Source organism: Heteronotia binoei, chromosome 16 (assembly GCF_032191835.1).
Source record: "Heteronotia binoei isolate CCM8104 ecotype False Entrance Well chromosome 16, APGP_CSIRO_Hbin_v1, whole genome shotgun sequence".
Classification (NCBI taxonomy): Eukaryota; Metazoa; Chordata; class Lepidosauria; order Squamata; family Gekkonidae; genus Heteronotia; species Heteronotia binoei.
The window spans coordinates 64,087,052-64,111,558 of record NC_083238.1 but is presented as its reverse complement, the minus strand read 5'-3'; the positions used below and the strand labels follow the sequence as shown (position 1 = coordinate 64,111,558).

Sequence of the window (24,507 nt, the reverse complement as noted above, 5' to 3'; positions counted from 1 at the left end):
TGGAGAGTGAAGGGAAGGCAGCTTCAGATGCAGAGTTGTGCCGTCGCCTCCACAAGCGAAGGGAATGTCTTCTCCAAGCCTCGCCACAGAAGGGCACTTGGTGTTATAACTGCCCTGAATAATACCAGCTTTTATTTGGGCCAGCTGTATCAGTAGCCGAATCAGATCCGTATTCTTCTGGTATTTGGGTCGGCTTAATCCAAATGCACACCCCTCGTCCCCTCCCCACCTGTGACTGCAGCTAATGAGCTTTTTGGATTCTTAAGGAAGGTGAGAAAGTTGGACGCTGCTGATGGAAAAATTTCAGTCAGGGGAAAGGGTTTGTAGGGTAAATGTTATGTATAACATACCCATGAAACTACAGAAATGTTTCTTTCTGCCTTTGATGGCAATTTATTGTTGTAAACCAAACACACTTTATTTCACTATATGATCCCAGAATCAATGTTTAACTATGGCTTTCTCATTTTTTCCTTAAGTCCCAGGCCAATTGAGCATCAGTTTTGATTGATATACATCAGGAAGTACTAAAAGTAGCCAGAATACATTCTGCGTGGAATTAGTTTTTAATTAGTTCCTGAGGTACATGCCTCCTCCTCCTCCTCAGTTCAAGAGTTCCCTGGACTCCTCCTTTCAGCCTTTCCCACTTAGATAAATTTAGTGCCAGAAAAGGCTCTGCTTCTGGTATCATAACTGATGAAACTTCAATGCAAGTTACTTGCTCATAGAGGAGCTTCTGGAACACTGAGTAATTATTACAACCTTCCATATCACATCTCCCTAAAAGGATGTAAAATATAAAATGGTATTATGTAAAAAAGAAAATATTTTGCTTTTCATTGTGACAGCATGTAAAACATTGGATTTTTACAAAAACAGCACGCTGCATTTGTACACAGGCATCAGTTTTACTAACCTTTTTGCACAATGAATGCAAAATAAAAATACTGCAGCCTGAAGATGAACTGAGAGCAGCGCCTGCAAAAATTAAATTAAGTATAAGAATTTCCGCAATAGGAATAACTTGCCTTATGAAATGACTGCTTTTCAGGGCAAGTCGTGTCCCAACCATTTCGGTTCTATGAAGGCAATTGTTTGTCTCTTCATGTTTAACGAAGCCAATGTTTATTTGCCAACCTTTACAAGTTCCAGTAAGCATACCATTCCTTGCTACTAGTCATGAGGAAAAAGTTTTTAAGTAGTATGAATACAACCTTAATAGTGATTTCTTTCAACTTCTGAAGCATATCTCAGTTCTGAATAGACAGCACATTTTCAGAAAAGACATTAAAGAGTAAAGCAAAAAAGTTTCTTCAACCAACAGATACGATTTCCTTGCTGTACTGAGACACACACAGCAGTGTCCACTTTACATGGATTATTATGAAGCTTGTTTTCTTCTTGGAACAACATGGGCTGCTGCCAAAGACAAGGACATATTCCAGGCTTTGAGTTGTTTTTAATCAAGTGACAGTCGACAATAGGATCTGCACCCCCGGAGGGCGGCTCTCGCCCTTCATCATCTGGCATAGTGATTAATGTAATCTTCAACTTTATTTCGGAAATCCTCCTAGAGGGGGGGGGGGACAAGCAGTTTAGATTTCTGTACTTCTCAACGTTCCACATTCTATTTGCAAGAGTGTCAGTGCAGTGTTTGCTTTTTTAGTTTCAATCAAAATGTTACATATAAAAAAATCTTACCACTCAATTCCTTCGTACATATATTATAAAAGAAATGGGAAATAAAGGAATGTTTAACATTCCAGAAGTGCCTATTGGCAATCCAAAAGTGAAAGGATAGTATTCCTAAATGAAAACAGTAAAATCAAAGAATGCAGCTTGCTTCATAGAAAACTTATTTTACTTAGACACAACAACATCAGTTGCTCAAATTTTAATCCAGGCAGATAGCTGTGCCAGTTTGGTGTGGTGGTTAAGTGCGCAGACTCTTATCTGGGAGAACCAGGTTTGATTCCCCACTACTCTGCTTGCAGCTGCTGAAATGGCCTTGGATCAGCCAGAGCTCTTGCAAGAGTTGTCCTTGAAAGGGCAGCTGCTGTGAGAGTCCTCTCACCCCACCCACCTCACAGGGTGTCTGTTGTGGGGGGAGAAGATATAGGAGATTTAGAGTATAAGGTGGATTATAAATCCAGTATCATCATCTACTTCTGGTCTGAAGCAATAAAACAAAGGTAGGTAATACCTTGAAGACCAAAGCTGGTCTTAAAGGTGCCACTGGTCTCAATTTTTTTAAAATTTAATGCCTTTCAAGCAATTATTATGAAAACCCTATTACAATACATTGTTGAGGCACTGGAATTTGACCATGTTATGTTATTGTATGTGTCTGAGTGAAATACGATAACGTAAAGCCAGTAAAATCCAACTCTGAAACTGGTTTCACCTGGGAATGTGCTCCCCCTCCCATGACCGGGGAACAGCCCCGCCTCCCTGAGGCTGATGGGGGGCGTTTTACAAAGCAAGGAAGGGTCTTTCCTGTCTTGTCTAGTTCAGCCCTTATCACAATTACATGGAAGTTATATAAACTCTAGGTCAACAAATAAAATGTGAAGTTACTGAAAACCCCAGAAGAGTTCTAAAATCTTATCTACTTTCCATCACTGCTGCGAATCCCACTCTCTTCAGTGTGTATTAGAGGCATCCTGCAAAGCTCCTGCCCCCCCCCCCCATTTATCTGCCAACGGAAGGAGGGGCGTGGTTCTCCATTATTCAGACCCCGTGGCCTGACCTGAGGTGCTGAGACTCAAGGTGGCTTGCTTGGTGTAAATCACATGCCGTCAACTGGGTGGGACAGCCAGGGAAACAACTACAGAAAATAAGCTGAAATCTAACACAGAGCTGAAACAAAAGCATTTAAACACAGCCCTTGAAATGCCATGGAAGCTACACAGAGCCTACTGACGATGCTAGTGGGGTGAAGGCCACAGGCCCTGGGCGCCCTCTTCTCCCAAGGGCACTTCCAGGACCATTTCATTGCAGTGCGGTCCTGCTGACACCTGTGCCAAAGGCCCTTTTGCAATGATTCCCTTTTGCATCCTTGGCAGAAAGCCAGGCTGGGGGGGGGAGCCTTCCTCACTGTCCCAGGCAAGCCCTCCCTTCCATACGGCAGGGCGGGGCCACACCAGAGGATGCCCCAGGAGTCCAGGCCTTGGCCCACTTGGCCGTTTGCAGGGCTGCCCCTGCTGAAGGCCTGGGCAGATGAGCAATGCTGTCGTGGAGGAGGGCAGGGGGCAGGGTCATGAAGGGCTCTGGATGTGACAGTCGAGGCTTCTCCTCTGGGGCTTGAGCCCAGGAAATGATCCACACAGCTGCTGATCAAAGACTTCCTTTGGGCTGGAAGATCAGCTGCACATTAATGCTGTGTGATTGTCCAGGACTAACCACTGGAATATAGCAATGCATATCCTTGCAATATAAAATTTAACCCGACACACACTGGAGGCTGAGTGTTGTGAGGATCAAAGGGAAGGGAGGCAAAGGGCATCAGTGACAACACCACACTCCAAGGCAGCTCTAGCTGCCCTGAATGCTGCACCGTCCAATCCCATCGCTCTCTCACTGACCCGCCCCTTTCTCCTCCATGGGCGCCTGGCTATCCAGAGCCCCCCACCCCCTCCCCTTGTGTGGAAGCCCCAGGGCTCACCTTGTCCCGCAAATGATGTTCCGCCGCTTCAATGTTCAAAGGATCATCAAAATTCAAGAGATCCTGAAACAAAAAACAAAGGAAAGGTTGAGAAGCTAAAGCGCAAGGCTAGAAACTCCAATGGCCTGATCTCAAGAGGACGGCAATAGCCCTTGTGAGCCTGGGGGTGGGGTGGGGTGGGGGGACATGGCTGCACTCAACACGAAAGGCGCATCAAAAGCTGTCTGCAGCGTGGAAGAAAGGGCCAGAAGTCCCACCAGGTGCTTCGTCCTCAGCCACTTGGCTCCTGCATGCAAGTCCACGTCAGTACCCCCCCCCTCCCAGCAGGGAGTGCAAAGGCACCTGGGCAGCCTCAGCCAAGGGCTCCTTAGACAGCCAGTTTGGGGTCGAGGTTAAGTGTGTGGACTCCACTTGCAGCTGCTGGAATGGCCTTGGGTCAGCCAGAGCTCTCTTATCTGGGAGAACCAGGTTTGATTCCCCACTCCTCCACTTGCAGCTGCTGGAATGGCCTTGGGTCAGCCAGAGCTCTCTTATCTGGGAGAACAGGGTTGGATTCCCCACTCCTCCACTTGCACCTGCTGGAAAGGCCTTGGGTCAGCCAGAGCTCTCTTATCTGGGAGAACCAGGTTTGATTCCCCACTTCTCCACTTGCAGCTGCTGGAATGGCCTTGGGTCAGCCAGAGCTCTCTTATCTGGGAGAACCGGGTTTGATTCCCCGCTCCTCCACTTGCAGCTGCTGGAATGGCCTTGGGTCAGCCAGAGCTCTCTTATCTGGGAGAACCGGGTTTGATTCCCCGCTCCTCCACTTGCAGCTGCTGGAAAGGCCTTGGGTCAGCCAGAGCTCTCTTATCTGGGAGAACAGGGTTGGATTCCCCACTCCTCCACTTGCACCTGCTGGAATGGCCTTGGGTCAGCCAGAGCTCTCTTATCTGGGAGAACAGGGTTGGATTCCCCACTCCTCCACTTGCACCTGCTGGAAAGGCCTTGGGTCAGCCAGAGCTCTCTTATCTGGGAGAACCAGGTTTGATTCCCCACTTCTCCACTTGCAGCTGCTGGAATGGCCTTGGGTCAGCCAGAGCTCTCTTATCTGGGAGAACCGGGTTTGATTCCCCGCTCCTCCACTTGCAGCTGCTGGAATGGCCTTGGGTCAGCCAGAGCTCTCTTCTCTTGGAGAGCCGGGTTTGATTCCCCACTCCTCCACTTGCAGCTGCTGGAATGGCCTTGGGTCAGCCAGAGCTCTCTTATCTGGGAGAACCGGGTTTGATTCCCCACTCCTCCATTTGCACCTGCTGGAATGGCCTTGGGTCAGCCAGAGCTCTCTTATCTGGGAGAACCGGGTTTGATTCCCCACTCCTCCACTTGCACCTGCTGGAATGGCCTTGGGTCAGCCAGAGCTCTCTTCTCTTGGAGAGCCGGGTTTGATTCCCCACTCCTCCACTTGCAGCTGCTGGAATGGCCTTGGGTCAGCCAGAGCTCTCTTATCTGGGAGAACCGGGTTTGATTCCCCACTCCTCCATTTGCACCTGCTGGAATGGCCTTGGGTCAGCCAGAGCTCTCTTATCTGGGAGAACCGGGTTTGATTCCCCACTCCTCCACTTGCACCTGCTGGAATGGCCTTGGGTCAGCCAGAGCTCTCTTATCTGGGAGAACTGGGTTTGATTCCCCACACCTCCATTTGCACCTGCTGGAATGGCCTTGGGTCAGCCAGAGCTCTCTTATCTGGGAGAACCGGGTTTGATTCCCCACTCCTCCACTTGCACCTGCTGGAATGGCCTTGGGTCAGCCAGAGCTCTCTTATCTGGGAGAACCGGGTTTGATTCCCCACTCCTCCACTTGCACCTGCTGGAATGGCCTTGGGTCAGCCAGAGCTCTCTTATCTGGGAGAACCAGGTTTGATTCCCCACTCCTCCACTTGCACCTGCTGGAATGGCCTTGGGTCAGCCAGAGCTCTCTTCTCTTGGAGAGCCGGGTTTGATTCCCCACTCCTCCACTTGCAGCTGCTGGAATGGCCTTGGGTCAGCCAGAGCTCTCTTATCTGGGAGAACCGGGTTTGATTCCCCACACCTCCATTTGCACCTGCTGGAATGGCCTTGGGTCAGCCAGAGCTCTCTTATCCGGGTGGACCGGGTTTGATTCCCCACTCCTCCACTTGCACCTGCTGGAATGGCCTTGGGTCAGCCAGAGCTCTCTTATCTGGGAGAACCGGGTTTGATTCCCCACTCCTCCACTTGCACCTGCTGGAATGGCCTTGGGTCAGCCAGAGCTCTCTTATCTGGGAGAACCGGGTTTGATTCCCCACACCTCCATTTGCACCTGCTGGAATGGCCTTGGGTCAGCCAGAGCTCTCTTATCCGGGTGGACCGGGTTTGATTCCCCACTCCTCTGCTTGCACCTGCAGGAATGGCCTTGGGTCAGCCAGAGCTCTCTTATCTGGGAGAACCGGGTTTGATTCCCCACTCCTCCACTTGCACCTGCTGCAATGGCCTTGGGTCAGCCAGAGCTCTCTTATCTGGGAGAGCCGGGTTTGATTCCCCACTCCTCCACTTGCAGCTGCTGGAATGGCCTTGGGTCAGCCATAGCTCTCTTATCTGGGAGAACCGGGTTGGATTCCCCACTCCTCCACTTGCACCTGCTGGAATGGCCTTGGGTCAGCCATAGCTCTGGCAGAGGTTGTCCTTGAAATGGCAGCTTCTGGGACAGCTCTCTCAGCCCCACCCACCTCACAGGGTGTCTGTTGTGGGAGGGGGGAAGTAAAGGAGATTATGAGCTGCTCTTAGACTCTTTGGAGTGGATATAAATCCAATACCTTCTTCTCTAGGCCACCTCAAAGGGCCGTGACTCAGTTCAGCAGCCTGGGGGTGGGGTGGAAATCAGTGAGATGAAGAAACGCACAGCCGCGTCCAGATTCCAACGAGCTGCCTCAGGTGTGTCCAAATGGCCCCCCCACCCCCTTTGTACAGTAGACCCCTCCCTTGGCCCTGTTCGGCTGCCCCACCCACATGTTTTGCAGCACCCACTTGCTGGAGTCTAGATGACAAAATGGAAAGGATCTGGAATGGAAGAGCACTTTTACCCACGGCCTTCGCTGGTTTCCTGGACTCCTGTATCCCAAATGAAACCCCAGATCCTAAGCAGCAGCAGCAACCCAACTTCTCCTCCTGTGCTGAACCAGCTGGAGAGGCACAAAAGCCTCTCCGATCCAGGCCCCACAGCGGCCCCTCCATGACCAGCCACCCCCGCCCCCCAGGCTGAATGCTGGGATGGGGCTGCTGCTGCTTCTGGGACCACTGAGCTCCCATTTGGGAGATGCTCAAGATCTTGCACAGACGGCTCTCTGTTTCTAGGCTGCTGCCAAGACCACAGTCCATCACTGGATTGACGCCACCCCCCCCCCCCCCCAGCATGGGAAGACAGGAGGAGACGGCCTCTGCTCAGCCCCAAGGCCACCACAGCAGGGGCTGACCACGGGAGACCTGGTCTGGGGCATCTGAGCGAAGAGGGAGCAAGGAGAGAAGGCCCCAGGGCTTGCAGGGCTGAGCCTTGGCTTCGCTTCCCAGAGAACAGCACCACACTCCAATTAGGAAGCCGTTCCTTGGGCCCAACGGTAGAGGCTTCCTTCCCTCGGCTCTGTGGGATTGGTGGGGGGTGGAAGCCCAGCATTCTGCCTCGTTCCACAAAAGGCAAACATTAAAGGACGAACAGACACACCAGGAATGGAGGCAGCCACTTACAGTAAATAAGGAGTTCAGTCCCCAGACGACATCCTGAAAAAGAAAACAAGTGAATTCAGACCACTAGATGGCCAGGCCCTCGGCCTTCATCTGGGAACGGCCTGAACAGTCAATATCACACATTAGTGGAGAGATTGCTGGAGAGGGAGACGAGGACCCCGAGACCCCGGCTGGAATCCCCACTCTGCCCCCTCCCCCGCTTGGGCCAGTCCTCCACTGTCAGTCTCACCTACCTCACCAGGAAGGGCGGGGGTTGAGAAGGCAAAATGGAGGAGAGGAAAAGGAAGTGAGCTGCTGTGCCCCCCCACACCTCCCCCCGTGGGGAGAAAGGCAGGAGGGAGCTCAGCAAGGCCCTTTGAAGTGCACAACCCTTGTGGCCACAAGGAGGGGAGCCACGTTGGTTCAGCGGGTCAGTTTTTGCCCATGGGAAGCAAGTGGAAGGCTGGCAGAGCCCCAGTTTTACTGGTCTGGGGTATCAGCCGACTCCTCGGGCCTTGTGCTGAGGCTCACCACCCTATCAGTGCGCTGCCTCTGAGGCCACGGGGCCTAGCTGGATTCCAGGAAACCAGTCGCAAGCAACTGCAAGCACAGCCATCAATCCATCTGCCAACCTAGGCCTGACCACTTGCCCCTAGGACACAGGATAAGGGAAGAAAACGGCACCCTCGCTGGTGTGGAAGACTGGGGCAGGCCCTGCTGCAGACCACCTGCCTCTCTTCGGATCTCTGCAGATGGACCCGCAAGTGCCATCCTGGTAGAGGGACACCCAGGGGAGGCAATCCAAGAATCTCACATGGGCTCTTCCCCCCCACCTCACACAGCTCTCCTGGGGCCACCAGCCGCCTCTCCCAGCTCTCCTGCGGGAGACTTGTCTTAGCAGCAGTATGTGCGAAAAGGATCTAGAGGTCTTAGTGGATAATACGCTGAACGTGAGTCAACAGTGTGATGCAGTGGCTAAAAAGGCAAATGCAATTTTGAGTTGCATTAACAGAAGTCTAGTGTCCAGATCACGTGAAGTGATGGTATCGCTTTACTCTGCTCTGGTAAGACCTCACCTGGAGTATTGTGTTCAGTTTTGGGCACCACATTTTAAGAAGGATATGGACAAGCTGGAACGGGTCCAGAGGAGGGCGACAAAGATGGCGAGGGGTCTGGAGACAGTCCTATGAGGAAAGGTTGAAGGAGCTGGGGATGTTTAGCCTGGAGAGGAGGAGGCTGAGAGGTGATAGGATTACCATCTTCAAGTACTTGAAGGGCTGTCAGCTAGAGGATGGGGTGGAATTGTTTTCTGTGGCCCCAGAAGGTAGGACTAGAACCAATGGGTTGAAATTAAATCAAAAGAGTTTTTGGCTCAACATTAGGAAGAACTTCCTGAGAGCTAGAGCAGTTCCTCAGTGGAACAGGCTTCCTCATGAGAAGAAGAAGCCTGCAGATTTATACCATGCCCTTCTCTCTGAATCAGAGACTCAGAGCGACTTACAATCTCATATATCCTTTCCCCCGACAACAGGCACCCTGTGAGGTGGGTGGGGCTGATAGAGCTCTCCCAGAAGCTGCCCTTTCAAGGACAACTCCTACAAGAGCTATGGCTGACCCAAAGCCATTCCAGCAGGTGCAAGTGGAGGAATGGGGAATCAAACCCGGTTCTTCCAGATAAGAGTCCGCACATTTAACCACTACACCAAACTGGCTCTCACCACTGGGAGGTGGTGGGCTCTCCTTCCTTGGAGGTTTTTAAACAGAGGCTAGATGGCCATCTGACAGCAATGAGGATCCTGTGAATTTAGGGGTAGGTGTTTGTGAATTTCCTGCATTGTGCAGGGGGTTGGACCAGATGACCCTGGAGCTCCCTTCCAACTCTATGATTCTATGAAGGCAGATTTCTGAACTGGCCATATTCTGACAGAACTTGCCCTTATGGCCTTAATGGCACCAACTCTATGATTCTATGATTCTTGCTCTTTCCTGCTGCTACAGACAGACTAACAGGGCTCAGTCTTATTGCTGTAAATTTCTGTATTGCTGCTTATTAGTGTGCAGCAAATAAAGAAATTTACCTTTAAACAGACATCATCTGCAGTTTTAATGCTGTACTTACAGCTATTGGATTCCTCTGTATTTCTGAAATGTCAGTAACAGATAATTTAGAACTTTTACATAAACGGCCATGATCCAAAGAACAGTCATTCAAGCCCGATCATTTTCAATCTCCACTCATCTCAGCATGATTCAGCAATGCTTAAAAAGTTTGGGCTGGACCATGCCCAAAGGATTTAAACCGAAATATACAATTTCCAAAAGTTTTCAATTTATCAAAACTATACTAAACATTTTACATTTATTTTATATAAACATTTTATATTAGACTACCTGTAAAGTTCTAGTTGGAGCCCAGCCAGTACCATCAATCGAGTGCTCTCTCAATAAACTGGAAAAGACAGGCACACACACATCAGACCCACTGCCACGCATAAATTCTTTGTTTAGAGCAGACTGACCTGGAGAACCCCAGCAGATCCTGAGACCACGCCCCATAAACTGGGGCAATAGGGATTTCTCACACAAATGGGGTTTTTTTGGGGGGGGGGGGAATTGAGTTCAGTAGCACCTTTAAAATCAACAATGTGTATTTAAAGTATTTGTTTGTCTTAAAGGTGCCACTGAACTCAAATTTTGTTGCTTCAGGATCAACACAGCTATCCACCTAACAGAGTACCTAGACCTGGAATTTGGCAAAAAAGTACAAATCCAGGTTATTATTTTATAAAGAAATGAAACTAACATCCTTAAAACTTGCTACAGAAATATGTTCCCTCTATCCATTTTTTATTAAATGGAAATAAAACTGGATTTAGTTTTTAAATATGTACAAAATTATACCCTGGTTCCCTCCATTTGCAATCACAGAAGTACTGGTCTTTTAAAATATAACTGTTAAAAATCCATGTTATAAATCTAATACAAACTCAAGTATTACAAATGTTTTGAAAAAAAAAATCACACAAGTTAGCGCAATTGTTGCCATGAGTGGAGAGGGAATGCCCCTCTGCAAAGAAGCCAGCCAGAGACTCCTTCCGCCAACCCCACCCAAAAGGAGTGCAGAGTGGAAGGACCCACACGCACACACTCAAGCTCTGCTCTCCCTCCCTCCCCGCTTTAGACAAGAGGAGGGAAAGGGCAGATCCAGCCACCAGCCCCAGCACTGCAGCCTTCGGATCAGAGCCCTGTAACCTGCTCAGCCCTGCCCCAGCTAGGCCCATCTTGTCAGCCCTGGGAAGCTGAGCAGGGTCAGCCCTGGCTAGTACTTGGGCAGGAGACATCCCTTGAGGTCTGGGGCTGTGACACAGAGGCAGGCAATGGCCAACCACCTCTGAGGTCTCTTGCCTTGAAAAGCCACAAGGAGCTGCCCTCTGTCAGCGGCCACCTGACAGCACTTGTGACCACTGACAAGCTCCGTATGGGGCCACCTCTGAAGACAAGACGTCTTGGAAACTTCAGCTGGTAGGAAATGTGGCCTCTGTCAGCTGCTGGGAACTCAGAACAGCCGTGCTTAAAACCTTCCACGGCCCTGATCCTCATGCTTCCTGAACCTTATCATCTCCCAGGGAGTCTACTTGGAGGTGCCAGACTGGGCTGCCCCTTCAGGACTGTCCACCTGGCAATGGGCCATGGGCAGCAGCAGTGGGCACCTCCACTTTCTGCACCCAGGAAGGCACAGACAAGCCTTTTATTCCAATGGTTTGGGCAGAACTTGCAGCTTGCTGATTTACTGATTTCACACGCTTGCAACTTGCTGCTCCCTTTGTTAACCATCTTGAGTTACTTGCTTTTGATCAATCAATAAAACAATATCTTATGTCCTGGCTGTTAACTATAACTGTGCTGCTTTAAACATCATTACCTTAAGCAGATTTCCCCCGTCTCAGTGATGTTTGGATGCCAGATTCTAGTCAAGCATTTCACTCTGGGAGGCTGTCAGAAAACAAGACAGAGATTACAACACTGCACAGCTCCAATGGGCACATCCAGCCACCGCTGTGTACCTCCCCACTCTACCAAGACCCTCACTGCGCACCCGTCTCTCCAGAGCTGAGAAGGCAGAAGCCGTCCCCTCCCTTCAGTCAGCGACAACCAGGCTCTTGGAAGAGCTGCTCTGCATCTCCAAAGCCATTGCAGGTGCTGCCCAGCGACATCTGTGGTGCTGCAGGAGGCCTGAATTTATGCCCCAGGTGCCCCCTTTTCAGCCCACCACAAAGCCAAGTAAGGAAGAGTCAAATAAAACAGTTCAAAGAATAACAATTCAGAGCAACTGGGCTGCAGCAAATATAACCCAACAAAACTGCACTGCCTATCGGAAAAATCAATTTCCGTCTGCCCTGGCTTCTGGATGGCACGGCCTGTTGAAGCAGAGCAATCTTGTCAACTCTGAGAAGGCCCATCAAGAACAAGGCTGCAGTCCTAAGGGCATCTCTTTCCTTGGGAGAAAAGCCATCTTTTTTCTCAGCAGACGTGATTGTGAAGCTTCCTGAACTCTGCAAACCTGGTTCTCAGCACGTGGGCAGCAACCAAAGAAGAGGAGCAGGGTGGGTTTGGGGAGTCTGAGGACAGGCACTGCGGCAAAGGCTGCAGGCCCCGATCCACAGGAGCATCATCTGCTGGCAAGACTGGCTGTGTTTTTAGCCAATGGCCCAAGGCATTTTCAAGCTTGCTGCTTTTTCAAAAGCATATTTTCTTTCCAGAGAACTCAGCATTTTTCATCCTTTACACCATTGAGAGAGACAGAAAGTCAGCAAGAAAGCCAGCTGCAAAGGCAGGGCAGGAAGGGCCCACCTCCTGGGGGGGGGCAGATGAAGCAGGCTTGCTACTGCTCCCCCCACCCACCTTGTGAAGGGCAGGGGCTGCTGGCTGTCCCTGGATGTCTTGAGCAGCTGGATGGAAAACCTCAACTATGATCCCCCCTACCCCGGGCAAAGTTCTTGATCTTGTGTTAGTCATTCAACACCAAGTTTCCACCAATTAAACCATTGTAAGCTGTTTTTGAATCTGAATTTGGGAAACAAATAATCTCGGTCACCCTACGCTGTGTTTTGGGCGAGGGGGGGGGGAGGGAATACAACCTTGCTAGTCTCCCTGCACCTCTCATGGGCTTTCAACACCAAGGACACGCCTTCTAAAGAGACCCAGATGAGGCGACTGCCTTTGAAGATATCTCAGAAACATGCAACTGCCTGCAGCACTTGAAACGGAAGCAGAACCTCTCAGGCACCCCGTGTGTGCCGGGCTCCTGCTCCCCCCCCACCCCCTCCCTTGTCCCCGTGCCCGGAGATGGACTCCTGCAAGGCAGTGGGGCGGGTCAGACCCAGCTTCAGATTCTCACCCGAGACATTGGGGGATCCTGGCCCAGCCTCTCAGCCTCACCGCCCTCACAGGAGCTGAGCTGCTGCTTTGGGACTCGACTGGGGCACAAATGAAATAAATAAATGATTCATGGTGTGACTCACACCAAGTCTTGACTCCTCCCCCCCACAAGGTTTCCCAGCCCTCTGAGGCTTGTGAACCTCCTGCTGGAAAAAACGGGCTTTTAAGGTGCCGCTGAACATCCCAGTGCTCTTTGACTTGCCCTGGCCAAGCTGCTGGGGATGGCCTTGAAAGAGCTGAAGCGCCTCCCCCCCACCCCCACCCCCACCCCCTGCTTTGCACGAGGCAGAACAGAAGGAGGGGAGACGGGCACAGGCGTGCTAATGGCGCCACTGCTCAGTCAGACACACCAAAAGAGCAAAATTACTCGGGGTGTAAACTGCCAAGGAAACATCAGCTTGTCACAGCACATTCTACCAACGCTGAGGTTTATTATGACAGGCTTTTCATCTGCGGGCGGGGGGGGGGGAGGAATCAGTCTTCATCAGAAAATGAGAAAAATCCTAACAGAACACTCTTTACCCCCTCTGTATACGATCCCACACCAGCAGGATTATCAAATATTAGGCAGGATATTTTTATGTTGCTTCCATATAACATCTCCAAGGTGTTGAGGGATGATTCTTAAAAAGGCAACAACAGGCAACATCTGTTGTGCAAACCAGCTGCCATTTCAGTGCCAAGAAGACTCAAGAGGGACCCAGAGCGTGAAGGAAACCAAAGAGGCTGTTGCACAAATGCCTTGGCTCTTGTACTGATCCACACGCCAAGGTCAGCCTGTTGTCTCACCAGAAGAGCTACAGAACACGATGGGGGTTGATCCTGTGGCTCTGCTCTGCTCACACGTGGCGTCACTCTAAGCACCGGCCAGCATGATAAAAGCCGCTGCATCTACCGAATGTGAACTCTCTGAAGTACAAACCTTTCAATCAAAAGGACCCACGCTTAGGTTTTACATGAAACCAAATCCAAGTTTAATTCAAATTTTAACAATTTTACTTCTGTTCTCACAAATGAAAAACTGAAAGACAGCCAGCCTCAAAGGAGATGACATTACCAAGCAAAACTTCCAATAGTCCAAACCAGACAAAGCAATATTTCAGTCAGCTCAAAGCTGCTGGAGTGTGGCACACACACACAACCACACAGACTAGAAAGGGCTGAAGACTCTGACCTTCACACATTTCTTGCGTAACCAGGAAGGCATGTGCAACAGAAGCAGTCCTACTTGACGTGTTCTCCTATTACTCTCCTCCCCAACTGACTATAATTGCCTGCCACACGGAGCAGATCTGACACCCTAAATAGCTTTCACACTTCAATATAGAAAAACAAGTACTTAGCTGCCCTTTGGAAACAGCAGAGCCTCTGCCAGGGCGATGCGAAACTGAGGAGAGATCCTTGCATTGTCTCAGCAACAGGAAGGTGACATCCTAGAGACGGGGAACTTTGCCTTAAGTACCCGAACACCACATAAAAACCAAGGATGGTCTTCTTTCACCAGCCACAGTCAAAATGATGGTCAGGAACGTCAACGTGCATCACATTATCATTAATCTCATCAAGAACTCAATTGCTGTGGAACTCGGGAGAGAAGGAAACTCACCCTCGATAAAGAGGAGCCAGTTTTACTTACCACCATGTTATAGGCATCTGGAACCTCAATTTCAAACTGAAATTTCCCACTTTGATAATAACCTTCATCTGTTAAGAAAATACAAGTGCTTAAACAAAATTTGCAATAATGTTAAAGTATACTGGGAAGGTAACAGAAACTTTTTCACAGGCAGCAGAAGCAAAGCATTAGGACCTAGCCAGGCTTAGACAGAAACCAGATGAGATGGCAACACAACCAAATTCAGGTCCTCTCAAAAGAACATAAAGTGTGATGAGGCATGGGTGTGTGTTTGGGGGTGGGGAGTGTTGACTTCAGTGAACTACCAGGAAGAGAGACCTAAGGCACAACAGTTAGAAGCTGAAAAGTACGGGTAGGGTTTATATTACTGCCCACCCCCACTTTTTTGCACAGGCTCCCAGCACGGGTGCCAAGGCCTTCCAAGAACACACAGGAAGAGCCCTGCTGGATGGAGGGCCCAGGGGCTGGCTCCATCTTGGGACAGTGCCTGCCCCATGGGGACGGTGGCTGGGGAGCCTCATCCTACTCCCTGGGTGTCCATCAGTCCCCGGGAGGCAATGGGCCAGTTTCTAGTGGAGTTCTACACCTGGCTTCTTTCTACTACACAGAAGAGCAGAATTGTGCTTTTCTGTACCGTAAAAAAATAAAAACGCCTGCAAACTTAGCGCTAACCTTGCCAAACCTATCGGAAGTTTTAAAGTTCTCTCACTTCCAGCACCCAAAGGGCTATGCTGGGATGGCCTTCTGAAGCTAAATGCAGATCAACTGGTGGCCCAGGGAAGAAGTGGCAGAGCTGGCTCACCTTGGATGTGTTTTGGGATCTGGCCTTCACAAGGAAGCAGCTAAAACAATGGAACCTGGTCCAAAATTGTACGCTATTCTTGGACACTGCATTCTGATCCATGGGACTGCAACCTCACCCTGAAATGACTGTGAATTGCGTGCTGCCCTTGAAGGTGCTTCAGTTAGAATAGAGCATCCAGCCACCTGCCTCCACTGGGGAGGGACTGGGAACATTTAGCCAACAGAATAAGCCTGCTGGCACTGCCTGAGGCATGAACCTCTGATGTGACCCCCCACCCCACCCCCATGCTCTGCTGTGACCCGCGGTGGTCTTGTGTGAGCAGAGCTGGCGGGGCCAGCAGGAGCCTCCTGGGCATCACTTGCTTCAAGCATGCAGGGGGCTCTGCTGGATGGGAGGTCTTGGCTGAAAGCCTATTTTATTTCCGGAATTTCATTTTCAAGCCGCTCCAAGTCTCTGGAGTGGGAGAAGCCTGGATTACATTTTCCCTAATTAGGAAGCATTGGGTTTGCCATCTCTCTCCCCCAGATCACATGTGCCGTGGCAGCCAATAGTTTCACCTCTGAAGCACATCACAGCCTGTAATTAACACATGGAGTTCACTGCACTGAAATTTTCTAAATAAATGAAATAATGTTAATTAATGAAATCATCTTACATAAATGAAATAACAAGATGTTTTGAACCCTTGTAGTTAACCGCTTGCATGCTGGTTGAGTTTTAAAATTTACTTAAACCCTGCGTTGTTGTTTTTTCCCTTCTGGGACCCAAAGTGACTTCAGCATCTTTCTCGCCTCCTCCATTTTACCATAACAATCTGATCTTTGCAGCCAGTGTTGATTAAGTGGCTACAGCATGCAGGGTTATCTTTGAATGAGTTGATTTTTATATGTTCTCTGGGTGTAAAATAAATGTATGCTTCCACAGAGCTTTGGTTTAAAAAACTGTCCTTTAAAGCCCATTGAAGTCACACAAATTTGGACTAATTTGTCTAAACAAAATATTTAACCCTTTGCAGTATGATCAAAATGTCCTGAGGATGGGCAGGGGCCGTGTGACTCCTCTCCCTCTCGGTGACTCCCAGTCCCACTGCCTACGGGACTCTCCCTGCAGGGCGGTCCAGAAGGCTGGGAGGCCCTGTTCTGTGGTGCTTTTGGGTCTGCCTCAAAAGGCAGTTCCAGACAGCGGTGCTGCTTGCTCCTGGCCCTACGGCTCCACCTTATCCACCCCCGCTTTCCACTTCCAGGTCAAGCTGCTGGGGAGGACCTCTGGAGATCCACCCTCTATGTGAATGACAGATGGCTCCACCTCACACAGCCGGCAGGGCCCAGGGAGGCTGCAGGAACTGTGGCCAGGTGCCTGGAGGCAGCTTTGGGAAGGGAGATGTCTAAAACTGAAACGTCACCCCCTCCAAATGGAGGTGCTGCCAGCGGGGGAAGGTTTGGTCCAGGAACTGGGGTATCTCCTGTTCTGGGTGGGGTGGCATTCCCCCTAAAAGAGCAAGTTCCTGGCTTGGGGGGACTGCTGGATTCGGGCCTTTGTTGGAATCAACCGATGGGCGTGGTGTGTGCCAGCTGCAGCCCTTCCTGGCTGGCTGGGAAAGATTTTGCCTGCCCTGCTGGTCTCTCCTTAGATTACAGCAATGGGCTGTATGGGGGGGGGGGCTGCCTGGAAGCTGCAGCTGGCAGAGAATGCTGGGCCAAAACACAGGCTGGAGTGGGCCAGATGGTCCCAGAACTCCTCACTGCCTTCTACCTGCAAGTGAAGACTTTTTTGCTTGATGTGGTGTAACCCCTCCGCGCTCTGCCCTTGCAGTGTTTTCTGCAGTTGTCTGTTGAGGTACATGTATGCGTATACACATATATACTTTATTTAAATGCTGTTCTGATGCTGAAATGTTTGGGATGTTCACTAACTTTGCACCCTATTTGGATAGAAAGGCTGCCTAAAAATGTTTGAAATGAAATAAGTAAACAAACTGCCCTTTAAGTGATCTGTTTCAACCTCCTCTCTTAACAAGTAACAGAAAGGGAGACCTCTTGACACCCCAAAAGTCATTTTGGGAAGAAAAACATACCTAATCATAGCTCTTGACAAAGCGCCTTTCTCCCTCAGAGCCCACAAAGATAAACCATCCCCTACAGAGCACAAAAGTCTCAGCAGTTGGTTTGGTGCAGCTTCGATTTTGGATCAGCTGGCTCCAACAGGCCAAGTCGGCTGCATTAGCTATCAAAAAAAAGCTATCGTATCCTGTTCCACCCATCCGGCCTTCGTTCCTCTTTAAATGATTCTTCAGTTAAAGTTTCATAACTACTGTGGAAGATCAATTCTGAAAACAGGGTTTATGCACTTTAAGCGCAGGATGACATACAGTTCACATGATAATTTCAAGACATGTTTTTAAAAGATTACCTGGGCTCACGGTTAGATGAAAGTGATGGAGTTTATTTGGGTCAGGAAAGCTCACTTTACACGTACCTGGAAACAAACACAAACATCTGGAAACATGTGACCCCAACCTGAAGCCTCCAGGAAGCCTGCAGTGTTCAGGGGCCACAATTCTACTTTCAGTCCAAGGGACTGTTTCATTGGTCACCATTCCTTACAACCCCCACGCCACAATACTCACATCACACACACAGCTTAGATGTTTACACACACAGAGATATATAACTCTGAAAAAAGGACACAACACACGCCCAGTGCAAACTTCATATTTTTGGATATGACCAGCGGGAATCCCCATGACCACACTGATTTTAATAGAATTCAACAGAAGATTAAATCTCTCCCATTAAAAATCACCAGGATTTCAGAGTATTTCACCCTAGTTGGATTATGTCTGAAACATATTCTTCTGTCCACTCCACATATGAAAGAGAAGCAAGCCAATCCTAATATAAGTTCTTCAAAAGAAAGATGATGTTAACATGGTCCAAAGTCTGAAAATGGGCTAAAGAGTCCAACTTTTCCTCAAGCCAGGTGAGACTATGGAGATTTATTTTGCTTTTCCTCTCAAGGAAAAAAATGGATTTTATGCATAAATCTCTACAGCATTTCTCAGCTATATGAAAATGCTTGATAAAAAGCTGGAAAACATGATTTCATCCTATGGCACAAAAGCATGCTGAATACTATACTTACAAGGTAAATTTACTTCAAGCTCTGCAACTTCTGTTAATAAATAAAGAGAACATTAGTATTTCCTTTATATTCCATATAAACATGCATACATCTCACTGACAAAATAGCAGCAGAATGTCCCCTACAGAGGAACTTCCTAAATAGTTGCCAATGCAAAAGCCTATAATTTATTACTGACTGGAAGGAGATGGATAGTTCTCTCCATTTATTCCTTCTTTACCTCAAAATACTTCACAATACTCTTGCTCACTGACTGGCCTTGACAGACGATGAAAAATATTCTGCATCTTTGCAAAATCTCTACTAAATTTACCAACCTATTCGCAAAAGACTCTATAAAAGCGACAACTCTCTTCAAAGCTTAAGGGACAAAATCATGCCAGAAACCCTGACAACCCTTGCCACCAGTACACAACCTCCTCCTCCGTTGCAGCTTCCATCCCATCTTCTGCCAGCTGTGCCCGAGACCACCTCCTCCCCCCCCCCCTCCCGCTCCTCACGCAGCTCCTCTGGGTTATGTTTGCCGAAGAGCACTCCTTGGGGCCTAAGTGAAGACCATCTCTATATGCCCGAGGCCAGTTTCCTGCTGGACTGGACAGGAGGTTAAATTTTGCTTTCCTTGCTTCCTGTAGTAGGGAAAAACTACTTCCTTGCTTCCTGTAGTAAGAAAAAACCCAAATGAACAAACCCTCCACCCACTGTGATCTAACTTGCACTTGTATCCATCTCATCCTCTTATCTCCCTCTGAACTTGCAAATCACCATGACATTAGTTTCTCAGGGAAGTCTTCTATAATTGTACTAGGCCTGAAGCCTGAACCAAAGTTTAGAACAGCCAAGAAACAGTTAGAGAAAGGCCAGTTTCTTGACACTCCCTAAGCCTTTCCCCTTCCACACCTTCTAGTGCTTTGGTTCACGATGGAACAGAAAGAAAAGGGCTGGGAAGCAACCAGAATGGCTCTGGTGGAAAACTTGAACTGAACCTGACAGAGGAAGATCTAGAGCAGCAGCCACCATTCATCCCATCACAGCATATGCAAGATGGAAAGGGAGGAGAACGGCCCAGGAGAAGGCTTTTAGAAGGGAACAGATCTGCAGTCTGTATCAAGAACAAGCTGTGTGCAATGCCTTTTATGAGGACCAACCCAACGACACATACCAGGAGACATTTCCCCCCCCTCCAGGAAAACATCTGCCAAGTACTTCTGGTGTTCTCAAAGGCTTGAGCATTGTTCTTTGCCACTGGGTTGGTCCCAATGAAAGGTAACCCATGGATTCTGTCCTTGGTTTTTTGGATTTTACTTCTAGACCAACACAGCTGTAAACAACTGCTTTTATTTTATGCATCTCCTTGCCCTTACAGCAGTGTCTTCTACCTTTGCAGTTCCCTTTCTGTATGGTGGTATGCTAGCCTTAGAGCAAGGGTGTCGAACTCATTTGCTACGAGAGCCAGATGTTGACCTTTTGGGCCAAGCCATGTTTGTCATAAAATTTAATGCCAGGTCAAAGAGATTACAAACTATAAAGGGCACAGACAAACACACACATTCAGCCTAATTCACTTCACTGGCAAGCTGAGCCTCAGTCAACAGAAGGAAGAGGGGCTTGGCTCAGTAGCTCTGCTATGCGATTGAGAGAGCCTGGCAAAGCTAGCTCTCCTTCCCTTCACAAGGGAGGAGCTTTGCTCTGTTGCTCCTGTGCGATTGAGGAAGCCTGGCAAAGCAAGAGAGGGAGAAGGAAGCAGATTACAGCCAGTTGCTTGGGGGCCTGAGAGGAGCCCTCCAGGGGCCTAATTTGGCCCCCGGGCTGCATGTATGACACCCCTGCCTTAGAGTTTTTGCTTTTGTCTCAGCAAAAAAGATCAGCTACAAATGAAGTAGATAAATACAGTTCGAATTCTCTGAAACTTGAATATGATGCTACCCCTTTGCAAAAAAGTTAGATCTTAAAACAAGTCTTCAGCAAGACTCAAGGGGCCTTATAGTCAAACCATAATTTGACAGGCAAAAACATCCCGCAGTCTCACACATGTCACTTTTCTCCTTCAGTTCCTGGGCTGTGATAACCAAAGTTACCATCCCTGATGGCATAAACTCTGGCTTGCCAGTAACTATAATTTGTCTCCAATCCAAAACCAGAAACCAGGTTTTAGAGCATGAATGCCCCTGCGGCATGTTTATTATTCCAGGCTAATATTTTCAGCTGTATTCACCATGAGTGCAAAGGTCCCACATTCACAATCTCATTCTGCAAAGGTCAGAAATGTGAAAACATGATGAAGTATTTCTAAAATAACTCCAAGGCAGACACATTTCACCTTGGGCAATCTGTCGAATGCCCCTGAGAGTAAATACTTCTTGTGGCCCTGATGGAACGGCATTCATTGGAAGTAGCTCACCAGACCTCTCCCACCCCAACTATTAGCAGGCTGCTCTTCCTTATTAAAGGGAACTCTGCCCATATACCATCATCTTGGTGCAGTTTTTTCACAAGTATACAAACTGCTTCTCTGCGCTTTGTACAGCACTCCCTTGTTCCCCAGACCACAAGTGCTGCACTGCTAGCCACCTAGCCACCTCTCTCAGCTTGAAGGTACCAGAGCTGCTGCTGCTGCTGCCACCCCATAGTCCCAGGGAATGAGCAGCGCAGTGGTGTGTGTGGGGGGGGCAATCAGGGGCTGGGGTAACAAGCATTCACTGCAGGAAACTGTCAACGTAATTTTATTTATTTCCTTCCATTTATATCCCACCCTTCCCACTAGTGGGCTCAGAGCGAGTTACAGCAAAGATTAAAATATTAGAATTACAATTAAAACAATATTCAGATTTCAATACAGACAGCTAAAATCCATCTTAAAACTCTGCTTCCACAGTCACCCCCAATGAGGTCCAGACGTCGGTCAGATCCCAATCACCGTGGGGGAGGGGGAGCGGCATCTGCTGCCTCTGCTGAAGGCCTGGAGGAAGAGCCCCCCTGTCTTGCAGGAACTGCCACACACCGCCCCCCCCCCACCCAGGCAGAGGCCAAAGTCCTGGCCCTAGTCGAGGCAGCCAGACCACCAGGAGATGTTGAGTTGCTGATCTGAAGGTCCAAGAGGGCACATATGGGGAGAGGCGGTCCCAAATGTATGCTGGGCTTTCAAGGTCCTTGAACCGGGCTTGACTTGGTACTCAACAGGCGGCCGGTGCAGTTCACACAGCACAGGATGGATCTGTGGCCGCGTAGGCAACGAGGTCAGCATCCATGCAGCCACATTCTGCACCAGATCAGAGCCAAGGGCAGCCCCACATACAGAGAGTTACAGTAATCCAGCCTGGAAGTGACCGTCACGTGGGTCACTGTGGCCAGGTCCTGGGGGGGGCGGGGAGGGGGAGATACAGGACAAACTGCCTGATCCACCTCAAATGAAAAAAGCAGACCTGGCAATGGGGGTAACCTGGCCCTCCATGGTCAGAGAGGCCCCAGGAACACTCCCAAGCTCTGCACCAATGGAGCCCCCCAATGGTCCCCCACAGCCCAGGCACAGAACCTCGTCTCTGATGGATTCCGTTTCAGCTGGCTGTGCTGCAGCCATTCAGCCACAGCCTGTAATGCTCCACCCAGCTCCTCTGGGGCCCAGCCCAAGCGACCATTCATTAGCAGTCCGTTTTAAACATCCACACAAAAATGCACTACCAGACATACTAACTGCTCTAGCCCTTCCTAGACGAAGACAGAACTGTCAGATTAATGCTGCTATTCTAGGGAGATGCATCTCAGCTATTGCCTTCAGAGCAGCTCACTGTAAGCACTGCCACCTTCATTCCCACAGCCCACAAGGCACGACTTCAAGGGAACAAGCTACATGCTTTAACAGGATTAAGGGCCAAAGATATGAGATGGGTTAAAAATGTAAGGAGGTGGACATCAGGCAAACAGAGACATTCTAAAATATTACCCAAACTGGACCCAAAGAAGGGGAAATGAGCTTTAAAAGGGTTCCAGAATGGAATAACACAAGACCTTTGTAGCCTCTGTATTCCAGGTTGGATCTCTGTAGTGGGAACCCAGTAAAATTACAAGGAAAGAGAGTGAGTAGTTTTCAGAACAAATACAACATACAAACTAAAAGAAGTAAAACTGTAAGGAACCTACACTGAGCACCAGAGAACTAATTCCCTCAGCAATCTCACCCAAGCACCCCAGCAAGAGGGTGACCTTTATAAAAGCGAAAAGGGAGGGAACTGGGAAGTTTTCGGAAGGGACATACAAGCTCAAATCCAGGTTTTGAAGCCTGGAGAGGTCCAGGAGACCACCCAAGGGAGCCTGCAAAGGACCTGCAACGGGGTTCAGGTAGTGCAAGAAGCTGGAACACTTTCCACTGAGTTGGGATGGGAAAAGGCCCCATAGCCAGACACAGGAGAGACTCAAGATGGGCAGCTTGAAGGGAACTGCTGTCAAAATAAGGCAGGAAGATGCCAGACATTCCAAACTGCAGTAACTGTTGGGCAGTCTTAGAATATGGACAAAGAACCAGGAGTAAATGACAGGTTTAAGTGACCACCTGACGACCCATCCTAAGTGAATTGGATGTTAGCCTGCCTTTATCAACGGCCTGATTGGATCAGTGACACTTAAGGATTGCCCAGCTACCTCCAGCTGGAGATGGTTCATGCTGCCCTGAAGGAGTATTGGAGCAAGGGAGACGATTGCCTACACCTGCCTTAGAGCTTAGCACTGAAAGCCCCCCCCCCCAAAAAAAAACAACAACTATGCCATGAGCTGGGGGAGGCTGCAGAATTCCAGCACACCTCAGAGCAGCTTACAATCTCCTTTTCCTTCCCCTCCCCACAACAGACACCCCGCGAGGTAGGTGGAGCTGAGAAAGCTCTCCCAGAAGCTGCCCTTGAGCAGAACTATGAGAACTTGTGACTGACCCAAGCTCACCCCTGCAGGTGCAGGTGGAGGAATGGGGAATCAAACCCTGTTCTCCCAGATAAGAGTCTGCTCACTTAACCACTACACCAAATTAGCTCTCCAGCTGTTTGAGAAAGCAAAAGTAATACAGCTATATTATAATGGAATGGTTCAGAAAGGTGCTTTAATAAAGCAAATGTGACTGAGGACTATACTGCTGTGTGCTATTTTTTTTGCTGCAAGCATTATCTTGCTCTCACTGCATTGTTCTCCATTTATGTAATACCATATTCTACACTGTTTCACTCAGCCTAATATGATTGCTTTGTTTCATATTTCTATATTCCCAGTCCTATTATGTTGTTTGCTAGATGTCTCAACATACTGACTGCTTCTCTCTGAATTATACTGCCTATTCCACTTGAGTCTCAGTGAGAATCACTGATGTAAACAAATAAATACGACTGATTATGAAGGGGCAGGAGGGGACAGGCTGTCCTGCTCACCTCGAAGAAGAGTGTTGCCATTTCTGTGTTAACTTGAAAAGGACTTTAGTTGAGTTAGTTCTCATACGAAACAGAATTACCTTTAATGAGCAGTTTATCTCTCACCGACACTCTGCGAGTAGAATCAGAAGCTGAGCTGGATGCACGGGGGCCCCGGACACCATCATCCCGTTTGAGTTTGCTTGCCAGAGTTAGCATCACTGCTAGCTGCAGTCTGCAACACAAATGGCAAAACAAACACTGCTGATTGTAGTCATTTGTATTTATCTTTTCTTCCAAATATAAGGGTTAATTAAATAAAATGAGTTACCACTGAATGTACAACAGCACCCTCAGCACACAAAAATTCTGTTTCCCATGAAGCTCTCTTACACCAAGGGATTTGAAACCCACTGATGACCACGAGCATAGAAGGGCACAGCTCTGCTTAGGATGGTACTGAGTCTACCATGCTCAAATCTGTACACTCTCTTGCCTTACTACCTAAAACTCTCTAAATTTAAGTTGTCAGAGATGGAACCTGGGGAGGGACCTGTATGGAAAGCTGCATCCCATTAGTGAGGTAATCATTTCCAACCATAACAATGCATCCTAAGCAAAATCACATCCTTCAACTCCACAGCTTAGAGTGGCTCCAGGAAAAACCAGCAGTTCTCTCCTCAAACTTAAAAAAAAGACAGAAATAGCAGCTAAAAATAGCAAATAACCAA

The 24,507-nt window shown here is 48.8% G+C and overlaps 1 protein-coding gene across 1 annotated transcript; it reads right to left on the bottom strand.

Annotated features, from left to right (window-relative positions):
* Positions 1-1,102: 1,102 nt before the first annotated feature.
* On the bottom strand, positions 1,103-24,009 carry UBE2F (ubiquitin conjugating enzyme E2 F (putative)). The gene is made up of 9 exons (XM_060257255.1): positions 23,878-24,009; positions 18,396-18,425; positions 17,664-17,729; positions 14,450-14,517; positions 11,297-11,367; positions 9,766-9,823; positions 7,396-7,428; positions 3,665-3,727; positions 1,103-1,570 (listed from the first exon to the last, which is right to left on the bottom strand). Exons 1-9 carry the CDS (start codon positions 23,993-23,995, stop codon positions 1,520-1,522), a joined length of 558 nt encoding a protein of 185 aa, XP_060113238.1. The 5' UTR covers positions 23,996-24,009; the 3' UTR covers positions 1,103-1,519.
* Positions 24,010-24,507: the final 498 nt, after the last annotated feature.

What these genes read in the sequence shown, in the direction of transcription:
- UBE2F (XM_060257255.1), bottom strand. Translation starts at nt 23,995, where the DNA reads ATGCTAACTCTGGCAAGCAAACTCAAACGGGATGATGGTGTCCGGGGC. An exon ending in TCATCTAACCGTGAGCCCAG is followed by an intron (nt 14,518 to 17,663) that starts GTAATCTTTTAA and finishes TTTTCTTAACAG; the next exon opens with ATGAAGGTTATTATCAAAGT. An exon ending in AACATCATTTGCGGGACAAG is followed by an intron (nt 1,571 to 3,664) that starts GTGAGCCCTGGG and finishes CCCCCCCTCTAG; the next exon opens with GAGGATTTCCGAAATAAAGT.